Consider the following 20,192-nt stretch of genomic DNA (forward strand, 5'->3'; position numbering starts at 1 on the left):
CCTCTATGTACAGTATCTGTTGCTTGTGCTCACTTTCTTGCTTTCAGCAAATATACTGCTCTAATTTTCTCTATGGATAAATCAATACTCCTAGATAAGGTATTTACCTTTCTCCCTGCCCCTCTCTCCTAGAGCACCGTCGCTACCAGCAATTTGATCCTTAGATTCGTTTTTACTTCCAAATTACAAACTCTTGATGCTACTATTATTAAAATTTGCCTAATAATACTGCATCTCACAAGCACATTATCATCATCACTCTAAACATTACAGGAGTCATTGGTCACAACTGTCATACATTCTGTAGCTTCACCCATATTTGCTCTTAAATCAATTTTTAAAATTACAACTTACCCAAAAGACAAAAGAGTAAAACCAACATTAATTCAGTATCTTCATCCAACATATACCTATACTCGAATTTCCCCTATTGTCACAAAAATGTCCTTTATAACTGTTTTCTCCCAGTCCGGGAGCAAATCAAGATTCAGATTCACACACTACATCTGATTGCTATGTCTCTTTAGCCTCATTCAATCTACAACAATTCCATTTACCTCTCTTGTTCTTTAAGGCACTGAATACTTTAATTTTAGAGTCCAGGCCAGTTGTCTAGCAGTGTCCCAGGAGTGTTGTCTCATAATTAAATTCAAATCAAATATTTCCAGCATTAAAAACAGAGGTGATTTGTGTAACTCCTACCGCACCACCTTAGGAGGCACATACAATGTCAGATTCTCTGAGATAATATGCCAATGAAAAGTCTGATCTTGATTATTATGGTGGTGAGAAATGGTGTCCATTTTAAACACATTTCTCTTTTGTAATAACTAATCTATGGGGTAAAACATTAGGACTTTGTAAGTATACTGCTCTTGAAAACATTTTACTAAATGGTATTAGCATCCATTGATGATCCTTGCCTTAATAATTACATTGGGGATGCCAAATGATGAGTGTTCTGATTCTATATTAGCTGGCATTCTTCTAAGAGACTATTATGTATTATAACAACAGGCATAACTAGCACCTAGATGTTGGTTCCTAAGCACCATTATTCACTAAAATGAACCAGGAATCCTTGGAGAATGTCTGCTCATATTCAACGCAGAAATGGATGAGGTAAGCCAGAAATGTCTTGTGTCTGAAAACCAAAGACTGATAAAAGATCTCTAAAGTGACCATGTGAAGGAGTTTCCACTGGCCAAATTTGGGACAATCTGAATTTCAAAGACAATAATGAATTATAACAACTGAATTAAAAAAAGGAGCTGGTCAGGCACAGAGGCTCATGCCTGTAATCCCAGCATTCTGGGAGGCCAAGGTGGGCAGACTGCTTGAGCCCAGGAGTTAAATGCCAGCCTGGGCAACATAGTGAGACTCATCTCTAAAAAAAATACAAAAAACTTAGCCAGGCATGGTGGCACTTGCCTATTGTCCAAGCTACTCAGGAGGCTTAGGCAAGAGGATCACTTGAGCCTGGGAGGCAGAGGCTGCAGTGAGCCAAGATTGTGTCACCACACTCCAGCCTGGGTGACAGAGTGAGACCCCTCTCTCAAAGAAAAAAAAAAAAAAAACAGCAGCAGCCAGGAGACCACAGCAATATCAGAGAAAGATGGTAAAGATGTACATGAACACAAATTTAGCAAAACTGTTTACATCTTTTAAATCTAGATAAAGAATATGATGGCATTCTTTATACTACATTTTCAACTTATCTATAGGTATAGATTATTTTCAAAGTAAAAAGTAGTAAAAAAAATCTTAAAGGGAAAAAACCCACAGGAATGCAGTTTGAAAGAGCATTTTTGGTGTTACAATGACACTCTACACTCATATACTATACTGAGTATACTGTCATAACACTACAAATAGAATATGTAACTTTAAAACATCAAGAAAAAAAATTCACATTTGTCCAATGGAAAACGCATAAAGTACAAGAAGACGACATTAGGCAACAGATAGCAGAACTGAGTCAGAAAATAATAATTACAAAAAATGTAATAAACAAAACTCACCATTTAAGAGAGCTGAATGCTCCTATTGTATCAAAAAACGTATGATGTCTACAAGAAATACATGTATTTATTTTTTTTTTTAATGAGACAGGGTCTCACTCTGTCGTCCAAGCTGGAGTGAAGTAGCATGATCTCAGCTCACTGCAGTCTCAACCTCCTGAGCTCAAGTAATCCTCCCAACTCAGCCTCCCAAGAAGATGGGACCACAGGTGTGCACCACCACGCCTGGCTAATGTTTTTAAGAGATAGGGTTTCATCATGTTGCCCAGGCTGGTCTTGAACTCCTGGGCTCAAGTGATCCACCTGCCTCGGCCTCCCAAAGTGCTGGGACTACAGGCGTGAGCCACTACTCCCAGCCCCAAGAAACACATTTAAAGAGAGCAAAAATAAAATAGAAAACTATATACCTAAAACAAATATCCAAAAGAAAGCTAAAGTTAACAGTAAGTAGTGTACAGTCATAAAAAGAATAGAACAAGAGATACACATGTAAAAATACTGCCTCAAAATGTATCAAGCAAAAACAAATGAATGGCAAGTAGATATACATGAATCATCAGTTAAATATTTTAACACACCTCCTTCAGAAAAAGATACACCAAGTTGACAATACAAGGAGATGTCTTAAGATCTGAACAAATACAATTAAGAGCTATCAGATATGAAATGTTTCTAAAATGAGGTACATTCAGGGACTGATGTCATACAAACTACTTTCCAACTGTAATGCAACAGATTGAAAATCCGTAAAAAAAGATAGCTCAAAATATCCTATATTAATAACCCTTGTGTTAAAAAGGAAACAAAGGTAATTATGAAATATACAGATCTGAACATTAATTAAAATAGCACCCATCAAAACTTACGGAACAGTTACAACAGCAGTTCTTGGAGGGATAGCATTAATCAAGAAACAAGAAAAGTTAAAATAAACGAGCTGATATTACTTCACACCCACTACACTAAAATGAAAAAGAATCACAACAAAATGTCAGGGAGGATGCAGAACAAAGTTTTTATACAGGTACAAACACTTTGGAAATCTGGCAGTTTATTATCAAGTTAAATATACATCTATCCAGCAAAGTATCTTCCCAAGAGAAATGAAAACATGTTACCAAAACATTTGTACCAAAATGTTTATCGTAATCTTACTTATAACAGGCAAAATGAAAACATCCAAATACCACTCTACTAAATGCATAACTGTGGTATATTCACACAATGGAATTCTATTCATCAACAAAAAGAATTAACTACTAAAACAGCAACAACGTGGATAAATCTCAAAAATACTATGTTAAATAAAGGATGCCAGACACAAAAGAATATACTACATACTTTCATTTACTGTATATGGAATCCAAGTACAGGCAGTGTAGTGACAAAAATTAGATAAGAGCTGGGGGAAAAGGTTTGACAAGAGGGAACTGACTGGAAAGGGGCAGAAGACAACTCTGGAGGGATGGAAGTGTTCTATATTTTGTTTTTTGTATTACTTACACTAAACAATTTCCAAATCTAAGGGCAACATGATGAAACCCTATCTCTACAAAACATTAGCCAGGCGTGGTGGTGCACACCTGTGGTCCCAGCTTCTTGGGAGGCTGAGTTGGGAGGATTACTTGAGCTCAGGAGGTTGAATACACAAATGGTTACAATACCTTTATTCCTAATTATCAAAACACTGGAAACAACACAAATGTTCCTCATCTAGAAAACGGACTAAAAAGGCCAGGCGCGATGGCTCATGCCTATAATGCCAGCACTTTGGGGAAGCCAAGGCAGGCGGATTACTTGAGGTCAGGAGTTGAGACCAGCCTGACCAACAGGGTGAACCCCTTCTCTACTAAAAATACAAAAATTAGCTGGGCATGGGGGCACATGCCTGTAATCCCAGCTACTCGGGAGGCTGAGGCACAAGAATCACCTGAACCCGGGAAGTGGAGGTTGCAGTGAGCCAAGATTGTGCCACTGCACTCCAGTTGGGCGACAGAGCAAGACTCTGTCTCAAAAAATAAACAGAAAATGGACTACAAAGAAGTGTTTATCTTCATACAGTAGAATACTATTTAGTATTCAAAAGGGTCCAACATCCAACAACATGGATCAATCTCAAATGAAGGCATTATGCTAAGTTAAAAGAAGCCATACTCAAAAAGGTACATATTGCAATATGTACCCATTTATATAACATTTCTTAAAAACCTAAACTAAAAGAACAGAAAACAGATCAGTGGTTGCCAGAGGCAACCTAGAGGAGTTGACTACAAAGGGGTATGGGAAAATATTTTGGTGAAATAAACTATTTAATATCTTAATTGTGATGGTGGTTATGCAATTATATACATTTGTCAAATCTTACAACAGAACTATACAGTAAAAAAAAGGGTAATTTTACTAATTGATAATTATACCTTAATAAAAACCGTGGGGAGAAAGTTCCATAACCAAACACATAAGAGCTACGTATTTTATTGTATGTTAATTATGTCTATATACAACTAAATAAACTAAACATTCAATTCAATAGCTGGAAGAAGAGCCACAGAAGCAAATCCAAAATAACAAGTAAATTATGAAGGCAGAAATCACTGGGGAAAAGGGAGAAGAAAAAAAGTGAAAAACATTAAAACAAAAATTTGTTTATTTGAAATATTCATTAAACAAAGTTCTGGCAAGAATGAACAGAAAAGGAGAATATGAAGAAGAAAGTAACAAAGGAGGTTTTTAAAAGTATTATAAATATATACAAATAAGTTTAAAAGCTTACATGAAATGAATTAATGAACTAAATATTAAAGAAATTAGGCCAGGTGCGGTGGCTCACGCCTGTAATCCCAGCACTTTGGGAGGCCGAGGCGGACGGATCACGAGGCCAGGAGATCAAGACCACCCTGGCTAACACGGTGAAACCCCGTCTCTACTAAAAATACAAAAAAAATTAGCCGGGCGTGGTGGCGGGTGCCTGTAGTCCCAGCTACTCGGGAGGCTGAGGCAGGAGAATGGCGTGAACCTGGGAGGTGGAGGTTGCAGTGAGCCCAGATCGTGCCACTGCACTCCAGTCTGGGCAAGACTCCGTCTCAAAAAAAAAAAAAAAAGAAATTAAAATGACAGTAAAAGATCTCCCTGGCTGAGCACAGTGGCTCACACCTATAATCCCAGCACGTTGAGAGGCCAAGACAGGTGGATCGCTTCAGTCAAGAGTTTGAGATAAGTCTGGGTCCGTGATAAAACCTGGTCTCTACAAAAAAAAGTCCAGCAACAACAAAAAACTAGCCGAGTGTCGTGGTGCAAGCGCCTGTAGTCCCAGCTACTTGGGAGGCTGAGATGGAGGGACTGTTTGAGCCTGGGAAGCATAAGTTGCAGTGAGCCAAGATCACACCCCTGCACTCCAGCCTGGGTGACAAGTGAGCCCCTGTATTCAAAAAAAAAAAAAAAAAAGTCTCCATTCTAAACAAACTCCAGGCCAAGATAGTTTTACAAGTGTCTACTCATATTCTCATGAACATTTCCTATCATATACAGGATGCTGAAAAAACCAAAAATAATGAAAGGGGTCCAGTTCATTTTGTGAGGCTAATGTGATAGTGAATTATAAACCAGATATGGTAGGGTAATGAAAATGTTCTGTATCTTCAGAGGAATGTAGATTACATAAGTGTATACATTTGTCAAAACTCACTGAACTACATTCTTCCAGTTGGCACATTCATTTCTCTTAAAGCATATATGTAAAAATCCTAAATAATTAATCATGTATTAAATCCAATAAATGGTGGGGTTTTCTTTGGTTGGTTGGTTGGTTGGTTTTGGTTTATTTTGAGACAGTCTCGCTCTGTGGCCCAAGCTGGAGTGCAGTGGCACGATCTTGGCTCACTGCAACCTCCGCCTGCCGGGCTCAAGCAATTCTCCTGCCTCAGCCTCCCGAGTAGTTGGGCCCCCAGGTGAACACCACCATGCCCAGCTAATTCTTGTATTTTTAGTAGAGACAGGGTTTCACCATATTGGCCAGGTTGGTCTCAAACTCCTGACCTCGTGATCTGCCCACCTCGGCCTCCCAAAGTGCTGGGATTACAGGTGTGAGCCACCACGCCTGGCCTGATAAGTGTTTTTTAACTAGTACATCATATCAAGTATGGTTTATCCCAGAAATGCAAACAAGGTTCAACATTTTAAGAATCTATTAGATTATCATATTAATAATCCAAAGGAGAAAAACCTGAGTCTTTTAATCAACACTGAAAATAGACTTTCCTAAGTTCAAAACTATTTATAATTTTTAAAACAAACAAAATCTCCTTAACTAACCAGGAATAAAAAAGCTCTTCTTTAATTTGGGCATAGTTACATAATTGAAACCTAGAGCAAACATTACGCTTAATGAAGAAACTTCAGACAATTCCTCTTTCAAGACAAGAACAAGACACAGCATTCAAGGTCATGACCAAGATAAGGAAAAAATACATATTTAAGGTATAAGAGATTAAACTATCATTTTTGGAAGATAATTATTTCTCTTAAATCTACAGAACCAACAAACCATTACAAACAATAAAAGAGAACAACAGCAAAACTGCCAGATACAAGACCAAACTATAAAAATTAAAAGCATCCTAAGCCAGCAATAATCAACTAGAAAATATAATTAAAAACAGATTAACAACAAACTTTAAAGGATCTAATAGCCAAAAATTCCTAAGAAGTCTATGGGGAGAACTGAATAAACAGGGAGACATTTCATGTACTTAAATAGGATAGCCTAATCTTACAAAGATGCTAGTAGTCTCTAAAGTAATGTACAAATTGAATGCATTCAAAATTAGAATTACATTCGAATATTTTAAGGAAAAAGACACAAAAAAGCTACAATAGAAGAATTCGCAAATGCTATCAAGAATATAGAGATGCTTAAATTTTATGAAGGACTAAAGATCCATAAAGAACAAAGTCAACCCTAGAAAATGAGTAAACAAGAGATTTTACTCTACCGTATATATTTTTAATGTGATATTGGAGCACAAGAACACAGACCACTGGGACATCAGAGACATTTCAGAGACAAACCTATATCCTATATATACATGGCAACCACATATACTTTCTTTTTTTCTTTTTTTGAGATGGAGTCTCATTCTCGTCACCCAGGATGGAGTGCAATGGTGTGATCTCAGCTCACTGCAACCTCCATCTCCTGGGTTCAAGCAATTTTCCTGTCTTAGCCTCCCGAGTAGCTGGAATTACAGGCACCTGCTACCATGCACAGCTAATTTTTTGTATTTTTTAGTAGAGATGGGGTTTCACCATGTTCACCAGGCTAGTCTTGAACTCCTGATCTCGAGTGATCCACCGGCCTCGGCCTCCCAAAGTGCTAGGATTATAGGCATGAGCCACCACACCCGGCCCACATACACTTATCAAATATATGTAAATCATATGTGTTAATTATGTAAGTCATATGTATGATAAAGATGGCATCACAAATCACTAAAAAAAAAAAGATGATTTAAGAAGCACTGTGGAGAAAACTTGTTCACTAGATGGAGAAAAATAAAACTGGATCACTACCAATACTATATAAAAGGTGGACCCTAGATGGATTACAGAGCAAGTATGACAGTAAACCTACAAAATTAATAACAGAAACTGTAGAATATCTTTATGGCCCAGGGGATGGAGAAGCAGTTTTTAACAATTAGAATACCATCAAGGTCTATGAGATCAATTTTTAGTTTTTGAATTTCTTTTTTGAGCCATTCTAAGTATTTGTAAAGACTGATATTTGAGGACTTTTATTCTTAGGGATCACCCAAAAAACAAAAATTATATTTATTGTTAATAGAATAAAACTCATTCTATCTTGCAAGTATCAGATGTCAAATGGACCCTTTCATAAATCTAAAATATATTATGGAATCTCACAGATCTTATTTTTCCTATATTTTGAATTTATCACATACTAGGAATTACTTCATCATTACTTATTATTTTCATCAATTATTCCCAACTATACTAAAAAACAAAATAAAAAATCAAAGAAAAAAATGAAGAATGATGGTGTATGGTAGGCAGAATAATTTCCCCAATGATACACACGCCCTAAATCCCAGAACCTGTGACTATATTACCTTAACATGGCAAAAAAAGGACTCTGCAGAAGTGACTGAGGGTAAGGCTTTTGAGTTGGGGAAGATTATCCCAGATTATCCGGGTTGGTCTACTCTAATCACATCAGTACATAAAAGTAGAGACCCAACCATTCCAGACTGTTGTCAGAGATGTGACTTTGGAAGAATGGTCAAGGAGATGGGCTGTTGTTGGCTTTGAAACTGGAGGAATAGCCAAGCCAAAGAACACAGCAGCCTCTAGAAACCAAAAAAGGTGGCCAGGTGCAGTGGCTCACAGCTGTATTCCAACACTTTGGGAGGCCGAGGTGGGCAAATCACCTGAGCCCAGGTGTTCAAGACCAGCCTGGGCAACAAGGTGAAACCTCTTCACTACTAAAAATATAAAAATTAGCTGGGCATGGTGGCACATACCTGTAGTGCCAGCTACTGGGGAGGCTAAGGTGGGAGAATCACCTGACCCCGGGAGGCAGAAGGTGCAGTGAGCCGAGATCACCCCACTGCACTCCAGCCTGAGTGACAGAGCTAGACCCTGTCTCAGAGGGGGAAAAAAAAAGAAGAAACTAAAAAAGGCAAGGAAACTGACCCTCTCCTTGAGCCTCCACAAAGAATTACAGACCTATAAACACCTTGATTTTAGCCCATAAAACTAGTAATAGACTTCTAACCTACAAAACTATAGTAAATTTGTGTTGTTTTAAACACCTAAGTTTACTTTGTTTGTTATGGAAACAACAGAAAAATACAGATTTAATAACCTACAAGGATGGTGCAATAGTAAAATAAATCATCTTTCAATTTTCTTCTTGCCTTCCATTATCTTTCAAGTACTGCATCATCTTTCACCTTGCTTCATCTTTTAAGAATATTTTTGAAAGACTAGAATACCATCTTTGTAGTCTAATCTTGGCTTTCACTGACTCCACCAAAGAATTCAAAAATTTTCATTTTCCACCCACGATGGCTAAGAGAAGAAAATGACAGAGGAATACATCTTACAATTATTAGATGAATCAGAAAATAAACACCAACAGTAGCATGTCTAGACTCTGAAGCTGATGGTGGTGATACTATTTGTAAAATCCCAGATAATCAGATAACATAAACCTAGACGAATTTTCTCAAATTCAAGAATCAATGAATTGAACAATATATTTATAAGGAAAAAAAGAAAACGCAATAAGGACTACATCATATAATATTCTGCAACCATATTCTGGACCACCTCATTATGCTCAAAGGACGTATCACAGTATTCTTTCATCTTTTATGTTTGTGAGCCAAAATTTACTTGATACAAAGAGGTGTGCAATGTAATTCTTATTAAAATATCTAATAAAGTTGTTTTTCATAATACTTTTATTCCTGTGTCTATAAATTAGTAGTAAAATAACTTATAAATATAAAAATACAAAACAGTCCATTTGACCCAAATGGTTAATGGTGATGTTTATTTTTGTTAAATACCAAGGGTTAGTGAAAACTTCGGAGGTATAAACCGTAAGGCAAAAAATTGGTGAGACTGATTACAACAAATTTAGAAAGTTCAATGTGCTATGAATTCACACAACTCCAGTTCAACAGAGACCATGAACAAAGTAAGAGACATATGACAAAGTGGGAGAAGTTACTTATGATGCATGAAGTCAACAAGAAATCAACATGTAGAATATACATGGAACATGGGAAAATCAGTTCAAAAAAGAAAGTAATACTAATATAAAAACAGACAAAGAATTAAAATAATTTCTAAGACTCCCAACAAGTTAACAAGCACACAAAGAAATACTCAAAATAGGCCGAGCGTGGTGGCTCACACCTGTAAGGCCAGCACTTTGGGAGGCCGAGGTGAGTGGGGATCACCTGAGGTCAGGAGTTCAAGACCAGCCTGGCCAGCATGGTGAAACCCCGTCTCTACTAAAAATTAGCTAGGCGTGGGGGTGGGCACCTGTAATCCCAGCTATTTGGGAGGCTGAGGCAGGAGAATCACAATCACTTGAACCTGGGAGGTGGAGGTTGCAGTGAGATGAGATCGTGCCACTGCACTCCAGCCTGGGCGACAGAGTGAGACTCCCTCAAAAAAAAAGAAAAGAAGAAGAAGAAGAAGAAATTCTCAAAATAATTGATGGTACAAGTAAAACAAAAAGATATTTTATACTTAAATGATGAGGAATGTGGATGGTGTCAAGTGTTTCTGCGATATGGAAATACAGAAATACTCATGCACTCCGCTGAAAATGCAGATTAGTACAACTGTTCTGAACAGCAACCTTCTATTTATCCAATTTTAGTCTATACATACCCTATGATCTAGCAATTGTGCTCTTAGGAATACATTCTACATAAATGGTCACAAAGGTCCGTAAGAGCCCAAGTACATGAAAACTCATCACAGTTTGAGGTAGACAATCTGGGTCTATCACTGAAAGGCTGAACACAAAGATACCGAACCTTTTTGGCACCCAGGATCAATTTCGTGGAAGACAATTTTTCAATGAAAAATAGGGGGTGGGGTGGGGTGGGGAATGGTTTAGAGATGAAACTATTCCACCTCAGATCAGGCATTAGATTCTCATAAGGAGTGCACAACCTGGATCCCTCGCATGTGCGCAATTCACAATAGAGTTCATGCTCCTATGAGAACCTAACACCACCAAATCTAACAGGAGGTGGAGCTCAGGCAGTACTGCTCACTCTCCTGCCGCTCACCTCCTGCTGTGCGGCCAGGTTCCTAACAGGACGAGCACTGGTCCTCGGCCCAGGGTTGAGGACTCCTGGCCTAAAAGATATACGCTATTAAAGTTTTATGCAGCAATTAGAAACAGTGGATTAGATGTACAGATAGGACCATGGATAATAAGGGCAGGTAGGGTAAGGAAGTATATTGTGGGAGACCGGCAGTACAATCTACCGATCTCCTTTTTATCCCTGAAACATATTATGCTGTATTATAACATAATGCCTAATGCCCCTGACATATGGTATACTATATTCAAAACAGGTTTATGAACACTGATCTTATTCTATACATTATAAAAGTTACATTTGCTGTTAAGCACATATGTAGGAATCCTTTACATACTATTTTAGACCATTTAATACAAAGAAAGACTGTCAAATAAAGATGAAAATTTTGCTCACTTTAGCTCCAACACTGCAACTGCCCGTACTCCCAGTGCTTCCACTTGCAACTCCAGTAAATCTAGCTTCCAATAACTCTTGCCTTCTTGGATCCAGACTATGAAGCTCATCCATTGCACCTATTAAGAAAAAAAATATACATATGTACACATATATATGTATGTGTGTATACTTTATACTTACACAAATATATATATGTGATTAGTTAAGACGTTAAAAATTTAGGAATGCTACAAGCAGATGAAATTGAGAGACTTTATTTTTAAATGCACACATCAACTTATCAAAACATCCTACAATGGATTTCCAACACTTTTGGCTGCAACTCACAGAAAGAAATGTATTTTCCATCTAATTCATACACAGTTACAAACATTCATATATTTAAAAGTTTCACAGAATACCTAATCTTACTGCAATGCAGTAGTAAGAGTCCTGTACAACAACTATTTTCTAGTCTATTCCAGTCCATTTAAAAAAGGGTGGGGTGACAGTAGTAAATAGCAATTAAATTGATTTCATAAACCAATAATGGACTATGGGTCCATAGTTTAAAAAATACTACTCTCCTAATGTAACCTCCCTATTCTAAGCATACCCAGAATTGTAACTATGTGACATTATCACTTAATTATTTTATGTATATCTTATATAACTACATTTTAAACTATAAAGAACTGTTTTATTACTGTCACAATCCTTAAGATTTTTTGTATGGTTGAGTTTTAGGTTTCCATCAGGTAAATGAAACACAGACACGTTTATCATACATACAGATGACTGAAGTAACACTTATTATTAAACAACCACCGTGAAAATTAAGGGGAAAAATTTAACACCCTGATGTTACTGTTATTACGCAGACTAAAGCACTCCAAATTCTAGATAAAGTTCAAACAAATTCTTAAAAATTACTTTATCTAAGTCTGCTAATTCTGACAAAAACCCTAGAAGCGACATAAATGAATGGCTCTCAAAGAGAGCAGGTAAGGATATTGCCAGAATCCGGAATGACTTGGGGAACATTTTTGAACTATACTAGCCCCCTTCCACACATCCTGACATTCCTCTCCTAAAGGTTAACAACTATTCCTATAGATCTTATCTTTTGAAATTGCCTTTCTTACTTTTTATCCTCACCTGGACAAAGGACTAGATGGATGGTGGCCACTCTTTCATGCTTATTTGGATCCCTGTACCTGAAAATATACCTTCCCCTGTCTACTTCCTCTAGCTCAAAAAAAGAAGTAAATCCCTCTAAAAGCTAAAGGCTTTAACACTTGCTTTTGACCTCATTCCTTCTTGATATCTAAGAAATCTTGTATTCACAAGTACCCTACCTCTCTGGCATCTGCTCACTCCTTGTCTCCTTCTGCCCTCGCTTATGTCTTTTTAGAAGTCTACCATAGCTTCAATTTTATTGTGCTATCATTTAATTCTTCCCTTAAACTGGTTTATAACCACATCATCCTTAGTATCATCAATGCTTCCATTTTTTCTCTTCTTGCTATTACATCAGAAACTGTATATTATTCCTTTATTGAGAGGAAAAACCAAAGCAAAAACATAAACAGTTCTAGTTTTCATAATTCAGCTACACCTGTTCCCCTCATCACCTTCTTGTTCTCTCTTAACTGCAAATATTCCCCATGGCCTTCTGTTTTCTTTTCAGACCTCCTTTGGCTTCAAACATGATTCTCAAATCAAACACCTATTATATGCCAGGTCTGTCAAGTCTTAAGCTTGGCACTGAAACTTACAATCTACTGAAGTTTTGCTTTATAAAAAACTATCAATCCTTCCCTGGCACAGGACTATTTTGAAAACATTAAATCACATTTAAAAAATAAGAATATGGTACTGGCATAAAGACAGACATACATACATACATACATAGATCAATGGGATAAAACAGAGAGACCAGAAAACAAACCCTCATGTGAAATGATTTTCAGTAAGAACACCAACACCATTCAGTGGGGAAAGATCAGTTTTTTCAACAAATGGTGCAGGGAAAACTGGATATCCACAAGCAAACAAACAGAGTTGGATCCTTACTTTAACCATATACAAAAATTAACTCAAAATGGATCAAATGCCTGAATATAAGACCTAAAACTTTCTAACTCTTAGAAGAAAACATATGGAGAAAGTTTCGTGGCATTCAATTTAGCACTGGTTTCTTTGATCTAGCACTAAAAGCACAGGCAACTAAAGAAAAAATAGGGCCAACTGCAGAGGCTCATGCCTGAAATCCCAGCATTTTGGGAGGCCAAGGCCAGCAGATCACTTGAGGTCAGCAGTTCAAGACCAGCCTGGCCAACATGGTGAAACCCCGTCTCTACTAAAAATACAAAAAAATTAGCCGAGCATGGTAGTGTGTGCCTGTAATCTCAGTTACTCAGGAGGCTGAGGCAAGACTCACTTGAACCTGGGAGGCAAAGCCTGCAGCGAACCAAGGTCGCACCACTGCACTCCAGCCTGGGTGACAGGGAGGGAGGGAGGGAGGAAGGAAGGAATAAAAATGGGTAAGTTGGACTTAATCAAAATTAAAAACTTTTGCACCTAAAGGGCATAATCAACAGAGTGAGATGGCAACCCACAGAATGGAAATCTGAAAATTACGTATCTGACAAAGGATTGATACCCAGAATATATAAAGAACTTCTACAACTCAGTAACAAAAAACCCAATCAAAAAATGGACAAAAGACTGGAATAGAAATTTTTCCAAAGCAGTCTCGGAGGACACCATTAGGCTAGTAGAGAAACAGATCAGCCAAATGGCCGATGACACAGTGGCAGAACTGGACAGGCATCTGGCAGTGAAGACCAAAGAACTCCTTGGATGAAAGTCCACTGGGGACCAGCAGTACTCCAGAGCCCAGTTTCTGCTGGATCCCATGGGTGGCACATTGGGACCTCTCTCCCTCCCCCATCCACACAGAAGACTGTCACCACTCTGACAGAAGGCTGTCCTTGTGAGGCCCAGACTTCCAGTGGAACACTCAGACTTGTTCATTCTCTTCCTCCTTCTTCTGCTCTCGGCCTTCTGACATGGGTGACTCTCAGAAAATACTTGCTGCTGGCAAAGGGCCTTTACTCAGGCTTTTGCTTTGACTTGATGTCGCCAAGGGACTGAGGCCATTGGCAGGCTTAGTACCACCTGCTCCTCATCTTAGGAGCCTCCTTTTCAAGTAATTAGGCTCTGTTCCCATTTTAAAATTCTGCTTGGGCTGATATTGGCCTTCACCTGTGACTGGACACTTTACTAGAGGCCCATTTTCACTAAACAATAAAATCTAAATAAATTGGAAGGAATAACAACCACAAAGGAAAGAATAGAGTTGGTCTGGATTGATGATCACTGAGGATCTGTATGTGAAGCACCCAGAACAGTAGTTTTGCTTCGGAGTCATCTTCACACATGCTGTTTTCTCTGCCTGGATCTCTCTTCCCCTCCTTACCTGGCCAGTCCTGTTTATTATCAGGCCTTGTCTTGGATATCACATCCTCTGGGAAGTCTTCCTTTCCCCTCTAACTTAGGGCCCTCGTTACTGGCTCTCATAGCATAGTCTACTGCTTTGTACGAACTCTTAAGTATCCTTTTTGCATTTAATTAGCCTGTATATCCTCAGAACTTTGTGTAATGCTTGGAGCACAGTAGGCAGCCGTATGTTGTATTGTGAATAAATTGCACATAGTAGCTACCCAGAAAAAAAAAAAAAAAAAAAAGAAATTTTTCCAAAGAAGGTATGCAAACGACCAATAAGCAGATGAAAAGATGGTCAACATTAATCATGAGGGAAATGCCAATCAAAATCACAGTGAGATACCACTTCATACCCATTAGGATGGCTGTTATCAAAAACTAAAACCCAAATATACAAGTGCTAGTGAGGATGTGGAGAAATTGGTATCCTTGTGCATTGCTGCTGAGAACATAAAATGGTGCAGCCACTGTGCAAAACAGTATAGCAGTTCCTCAAAAAATGAAACACTGAATTACCATATGATCCGGCAATTTCACTTCTGAGTATATAACCAATACAAGCAAAAGCAATGGCTAAAACAGGTATTTGTACAAACATGTTTACAGCAGCACTATTCACATTAGCCTAAAGGTAGAAGCAATCCAAGTGGCTATCAACAGATGAATGGATAAACAAAATGTGGTATCTACATACAATGGAATATTATTCAGCCGGAAAAATGAAGAAAATGTGGGGGCATGCTACAACAGGAGAACTCTGAAGATACTATGCTAAGTAAAATAAGTCAGTCACAAAAGGTGGTTGCCAGGGGCTGGTGGGTGTGGTGGAATGGGAAGTTAGTATTTAATGGGTACAGAGTTTCAGCTGGAGAAGACGGAAAATTTCTACAGATGAAGAGTGGTGATGGTAGCACAACAATGTGAATGTACTTAATACCACTGAACTTTACATTTAAAAATAGTTAACATGGTAAATTTTACATTTTGCCACAATTTTAAAAAAATTATAATTACAGGCTAGCACTTTGGGAGGCCAAGGCAAGAGAATCACTTGAGTTCAGGAGTTCAAGATCAGCCTGCGCAACATGGCAAAACCCCATCTCTACAAAAATACAAAAATTAGCTGGGTGTGGCAGTGCGCATCTGTAGTTCTAGCTACTAAGGAGCTGAGGTGGGAGGACTGCTTGAGCCAAGGAGGTCGAGGCTGCAGTGAGCCAAGATTGCGCCCCTGCACTCCAGGCTGGGGGACACAGCAAGAACCTGTCTCAAATAATAATTACAAGTTCTTAATTCAATAAATTGGACTTCGTCAAAAATTTAAAATGGTGCTAGTTCAAAAGAACATGGTTACAAAATGAAAAGGCAAACAACAGATTGGAAGAAAATATTTATAAAGTATGTATGTGCTATATACTATGCCTACTCTTTGACTTGATAACTGGTTGATGGCACACTGAAATTTACCATGGAAGATGAGGGCATCAGGCCCTGCTTTTGATCTGGATCAGTAAATAATAATATATTTTGTTTCCTATTGTTTTTCTCAGATGTATAGCTTCCTCTAGGACCTCAACCCTCTTCCATGAAGTCTTACAGGAAATTATGCACCCAAGCATCAATGGGTTTCTAACCAAAAACTCTTAAAAGCACAATCTTTCCTTAATTCTTAACATCTTCTAATTAGTTTTTTCTTGTTTTTTTTTTTTCTTTTTCTTTTTTAGATGGAGTCTCACTCTGTCGCCAGGCTGAAGTGTAGTGGCGCGATCTCGGCTCACTGCAACCTCCGCCCCCTGGGTTCAAACGATTCTCCTGCCTCAGCGTCCTGAGTGACTGGGACTACAGGTGCGCACCACCACGCCCAGCTAATTTTTGTATTTTCAGTAAAGACAGGGTTTCACCATGTTGGCCAGGATGCACCATGTTGACCAGAATGGTCTCGATCTCTTGACCTCGTGATCTGCCCACCTCAGCCTCCCAAAGTGCTGGGATTACAGGCGTGAGCCACCGTGCCCGGCCCTAATAAGATATTTTAAAGAGGCAATATACGCAAGAGCCCCTGGTGTAATTCCTGGCACATAATAGGTGCTCAGCAAATGCTAATCCTAAACAGTAGAGCTTTGCTACTCAAACTACAGTGCATGAGCCAGCAGCAACTGTATCATCAAGATGCTTATTAAGAAATGCAAAATCATGGGTTCCTCCAGAAACCAACCAAACCAGAATCTGCATCTTAACAAGATCCCCAGTAATTACTACATACATTCATGTTTCAGAAGTACTTCTGTAGAACACGGATCTGTAACTTTTTCTGTAAAGGGCCCAGTCACAAATATTTTAGTCTTTGCAGGCCAATAGGCAAAATCATATAGATACTTACATAACAAGACAGAAACAATTTTTTTTTTTTTGAGACACTCTGTCACCCAGGCTGGATACAGAAACAATTTCTACAAACTTTTTATTGACAAAATTCAAGATACAATAATGAGTATAATATTTTATAATAGGCCAGGTGCAGTGGCTCACATCTATAATCCCAGCACGTTGGGAGGCTGAGGGTGGATCACTTGAGGTCAGGAGTTCAAGACCAGCCTGGCCAACGTGGTGAAAACCCATCTCTACTAAAAATACAAAAATTAGCCGGGCGTGGTGGTGGGTGCCTGTAATCCTAGTTACTTAGGAGGCTGAGGCACAAGAATCACTTGAACCCGGGAGGTAGAGGTTTCAGTGAGCCGAGATCACACAACTTTACTCCAGCCTGGGTGACAAGAGAAGACCATGTATGACAAAATAAATAAATAAATACACACACACACACACAAATTTTTTTTTTTAAATAAAAGTCTGCTAAGAAAAGAAGGAAATTCTTTTTGAGAAGACAGCACCTCAACAAATAACCTCACTTAATTGGAGTTTCCTATTATCAAAATCTATTACAAATACTCATCTGTTAAATTTTGTTTTGAGACGGAGTCTTGCTCTGTTGCCCAGCCTGGAGTGCAGTGGCACGATCTAGGCTCACTGCAACCTCCGCCTCCCGGGTTGAAGAGATTCTCCCACCTCAGCCTCCCAAGTTGCTGGGATTACAGACACATGCCACTACACCTGGCTAATTTTCGTATTTTTTTTTTAGTAGAAACGGGGTTTCAACATGTTGGCCAGGCTGTTTTTGAACTCCTAATCTCAAGTGATCAGCCCACCTGTGCCTTCTAAAGTGCTGGGATTACAAGCATGAGCCACGACGCCTGGCCTCATCTGTTAATATTGATCTGTAGGCTAAACGCAGTGGCTCACATCTGTAATCACAACACTTTGGGAAGCCAAGACAGGTGGATTGTTTGAGCCCAAGAGTTCAAGACCAGCCTGGGCAACATAGGGAGACCCTGTCTCTACAAAAATAAAAAAATAAAATAAAACCTAAGGTGTGGTGGTATGTACCTATGGTCCCAGCTACTCAGAAGGCTGAGGTAGGAGGAGCACTTGGGCCTGGGACTTACAGGTTTGCAGTGAGTCATGATTGTGCCACTGTACTCCAGCCTGGGTGCAGAATGAGAGCACTTTTTCTTTAAAAAAAAAAAAAAAAAAAAAAATGGCCAGGCGCCGTGGCTCAAGCCTGTAATCCCAGCACTTTGGGAGGCCGAGACGGGCGGATCACTATGTCAGGAGATAGAGACCATCCTGGCTAACACGGTGAAACCCCGTCTCTACTAAAAAATACAAAAAACTAGCCGGGCGAGGTGGCGGGCGCCTGTAGTCCCAGCTACTCGGGAGGCTGAGCCAGGAGAATGGCGTGAACCCAGGAGGCGGGGCTTGCAGTGAGCTGAGATCCGGCCACTGCACTCCAGCCTGGGGGACAGAGTCAGACTCCATCTCAAAAAAAAAAAAAAAAAAAAAAATTGATCTGTAATGCGATTGTATGTATTTGTCTTTGAAAATGTCTTTTAACAGAAACAGATATTGCCAAATATTGATATTAACCCACAATCATGATTTTAATTGCGCATATTCATTACCGGGAAGGCAGTTATCTATTGGTTCTTCATCTGATATTTGCTTTTCAGTATGTCATCACAGTGCTGATTAACTACTTCCAACTGAAGGTTAGGTAGAAAGTTTCTCCACTGCAAAATTAAACAAATTTTTGAAATATGAAACTTTCTGTGCATTTGTGTCAACTTCTGAAAAATGCTGTGGGAACTATAGTTTGAGACTAGAAAATGTGTCCACTCATATTCATGTGGGAATGACGATCTAACTTCTTTGACGGCTTGAGGAGTATATAAAGCAGCCTGAAATTATTTGGGATTTGAGTATCAGTTGCCACTGAAATGACTTTACCACAGTCTTTCACATATAAGCACTATTTTGCCTTGAAATCTTACGTTAAATTCATTTTAAAAACATTACCCAATCTTCAGAAAAAGCTGATTTCCAAAGTTAATTAGTATTTAATAGCATTTGAGGGCAGTTCTCTTTGTTCAAAAAAATTTCAATCTCAGCCTTTAGCTCAAACAATTGCGAAAAAAATACTTTACCATTTCTAAGCCAGTCAGGATATTCGTCCTTTAACAAAAATTCATGCAGCTGATGCTAGTTAAGTCCAAAAGAGCAAACTGACTTCCCAGTTGACAATACCGATTCAGTAACACACATGGATAGATGGAAATATTTTCTGCAAAGTATCTGCCAATGAATAACAACGAATAACCATCAACTATGAATTCCTCAGTTTTACAAGCCTTGTAAATTAGTCCAACTAAGCCTTTCTCTGATCCGTATGTATTTTATCACCATCAGTTCCAGCACATCCTAGCAGATTCCACTTCAGATTGTACTTAGTGTTTTCTCAGCTTTGAAAATATTCTTGCCTGTAGTTGTTCTGCACAGACTAGTCAGAGGCCAACTTTTCTGCCACTTCAAACTTGGCACTGACTCCTTGAATAAAGAACAACTGAATTGTATCAATAACATCTGCCGGCTCATCAAGAGCCAAGAAAAACCACTCCAAATCATTTGCCTTGTTTTTTAATTGACTAGTGATGTTGCTTCAAATGTCCTCAACTCTTAAATCAACTGTTCTTGCCAAAAAGCTAACAGCCTAAAACAAGTTTATTTTCTATGGATGTAATTTTTTTGACTGCTTCAATAAAATACAATTTAATTAACTCAACATCAGTAAATGGCTTTCCTTGCTTGGCAAACAAGCCACTTGGAAACTTATTTTGGAGGTAGCCTCATTTTCACTTTTATGAAGAAATTATGCTGTGATGAGATACTCCATTTTTAAGTTTTGTAATTTTTCTATTGCTTTTCTGAGAGTTGGACATAGTGTAGTATACGATTAAGGTATATTGTATTCTTCTATTGCAGCTCTAGTGTCACTTCATAATAAGAGCAATGTTTTGCTATTAAA

General features: G+C 38.5%; 1 protein-coding gene across 1 annotated transcript in view; it reads right to left on the reverse strand.

Moving 5' to 3' along the window:
- TLK1 (tousled like kinase 1) overlaps positions 1-20,192 on the reverse strand; it is a 168,104-nt gene that overhangs the window by 113,044 nt on the left and 34,868 nt on the right. The window contains exon 2 of the mRNA XM_025404800.1: positions 11,288-11,406. Within this exon, the coding sequence (XP_025260585.1) occupies positions 11,288-11,406 (119 nt within the window). The remainder of the gene's footprint in view (positions 1-11,287; positions 11,407-20,192) is intronic.

Source organism: Theropithecus gelada, chromosome 12 (assembly GCF_003255815.1).
Source record: "Theropithecus gelada isolate Dixy chromosome 12, Tgel_1.0, whole genome shotgun sequence".
NCBI lineage: Eukaryota > Metazoa > Chordata > Mammalia > Primates > Cercopithecidae > Theropithecus > Theropithecus gelada.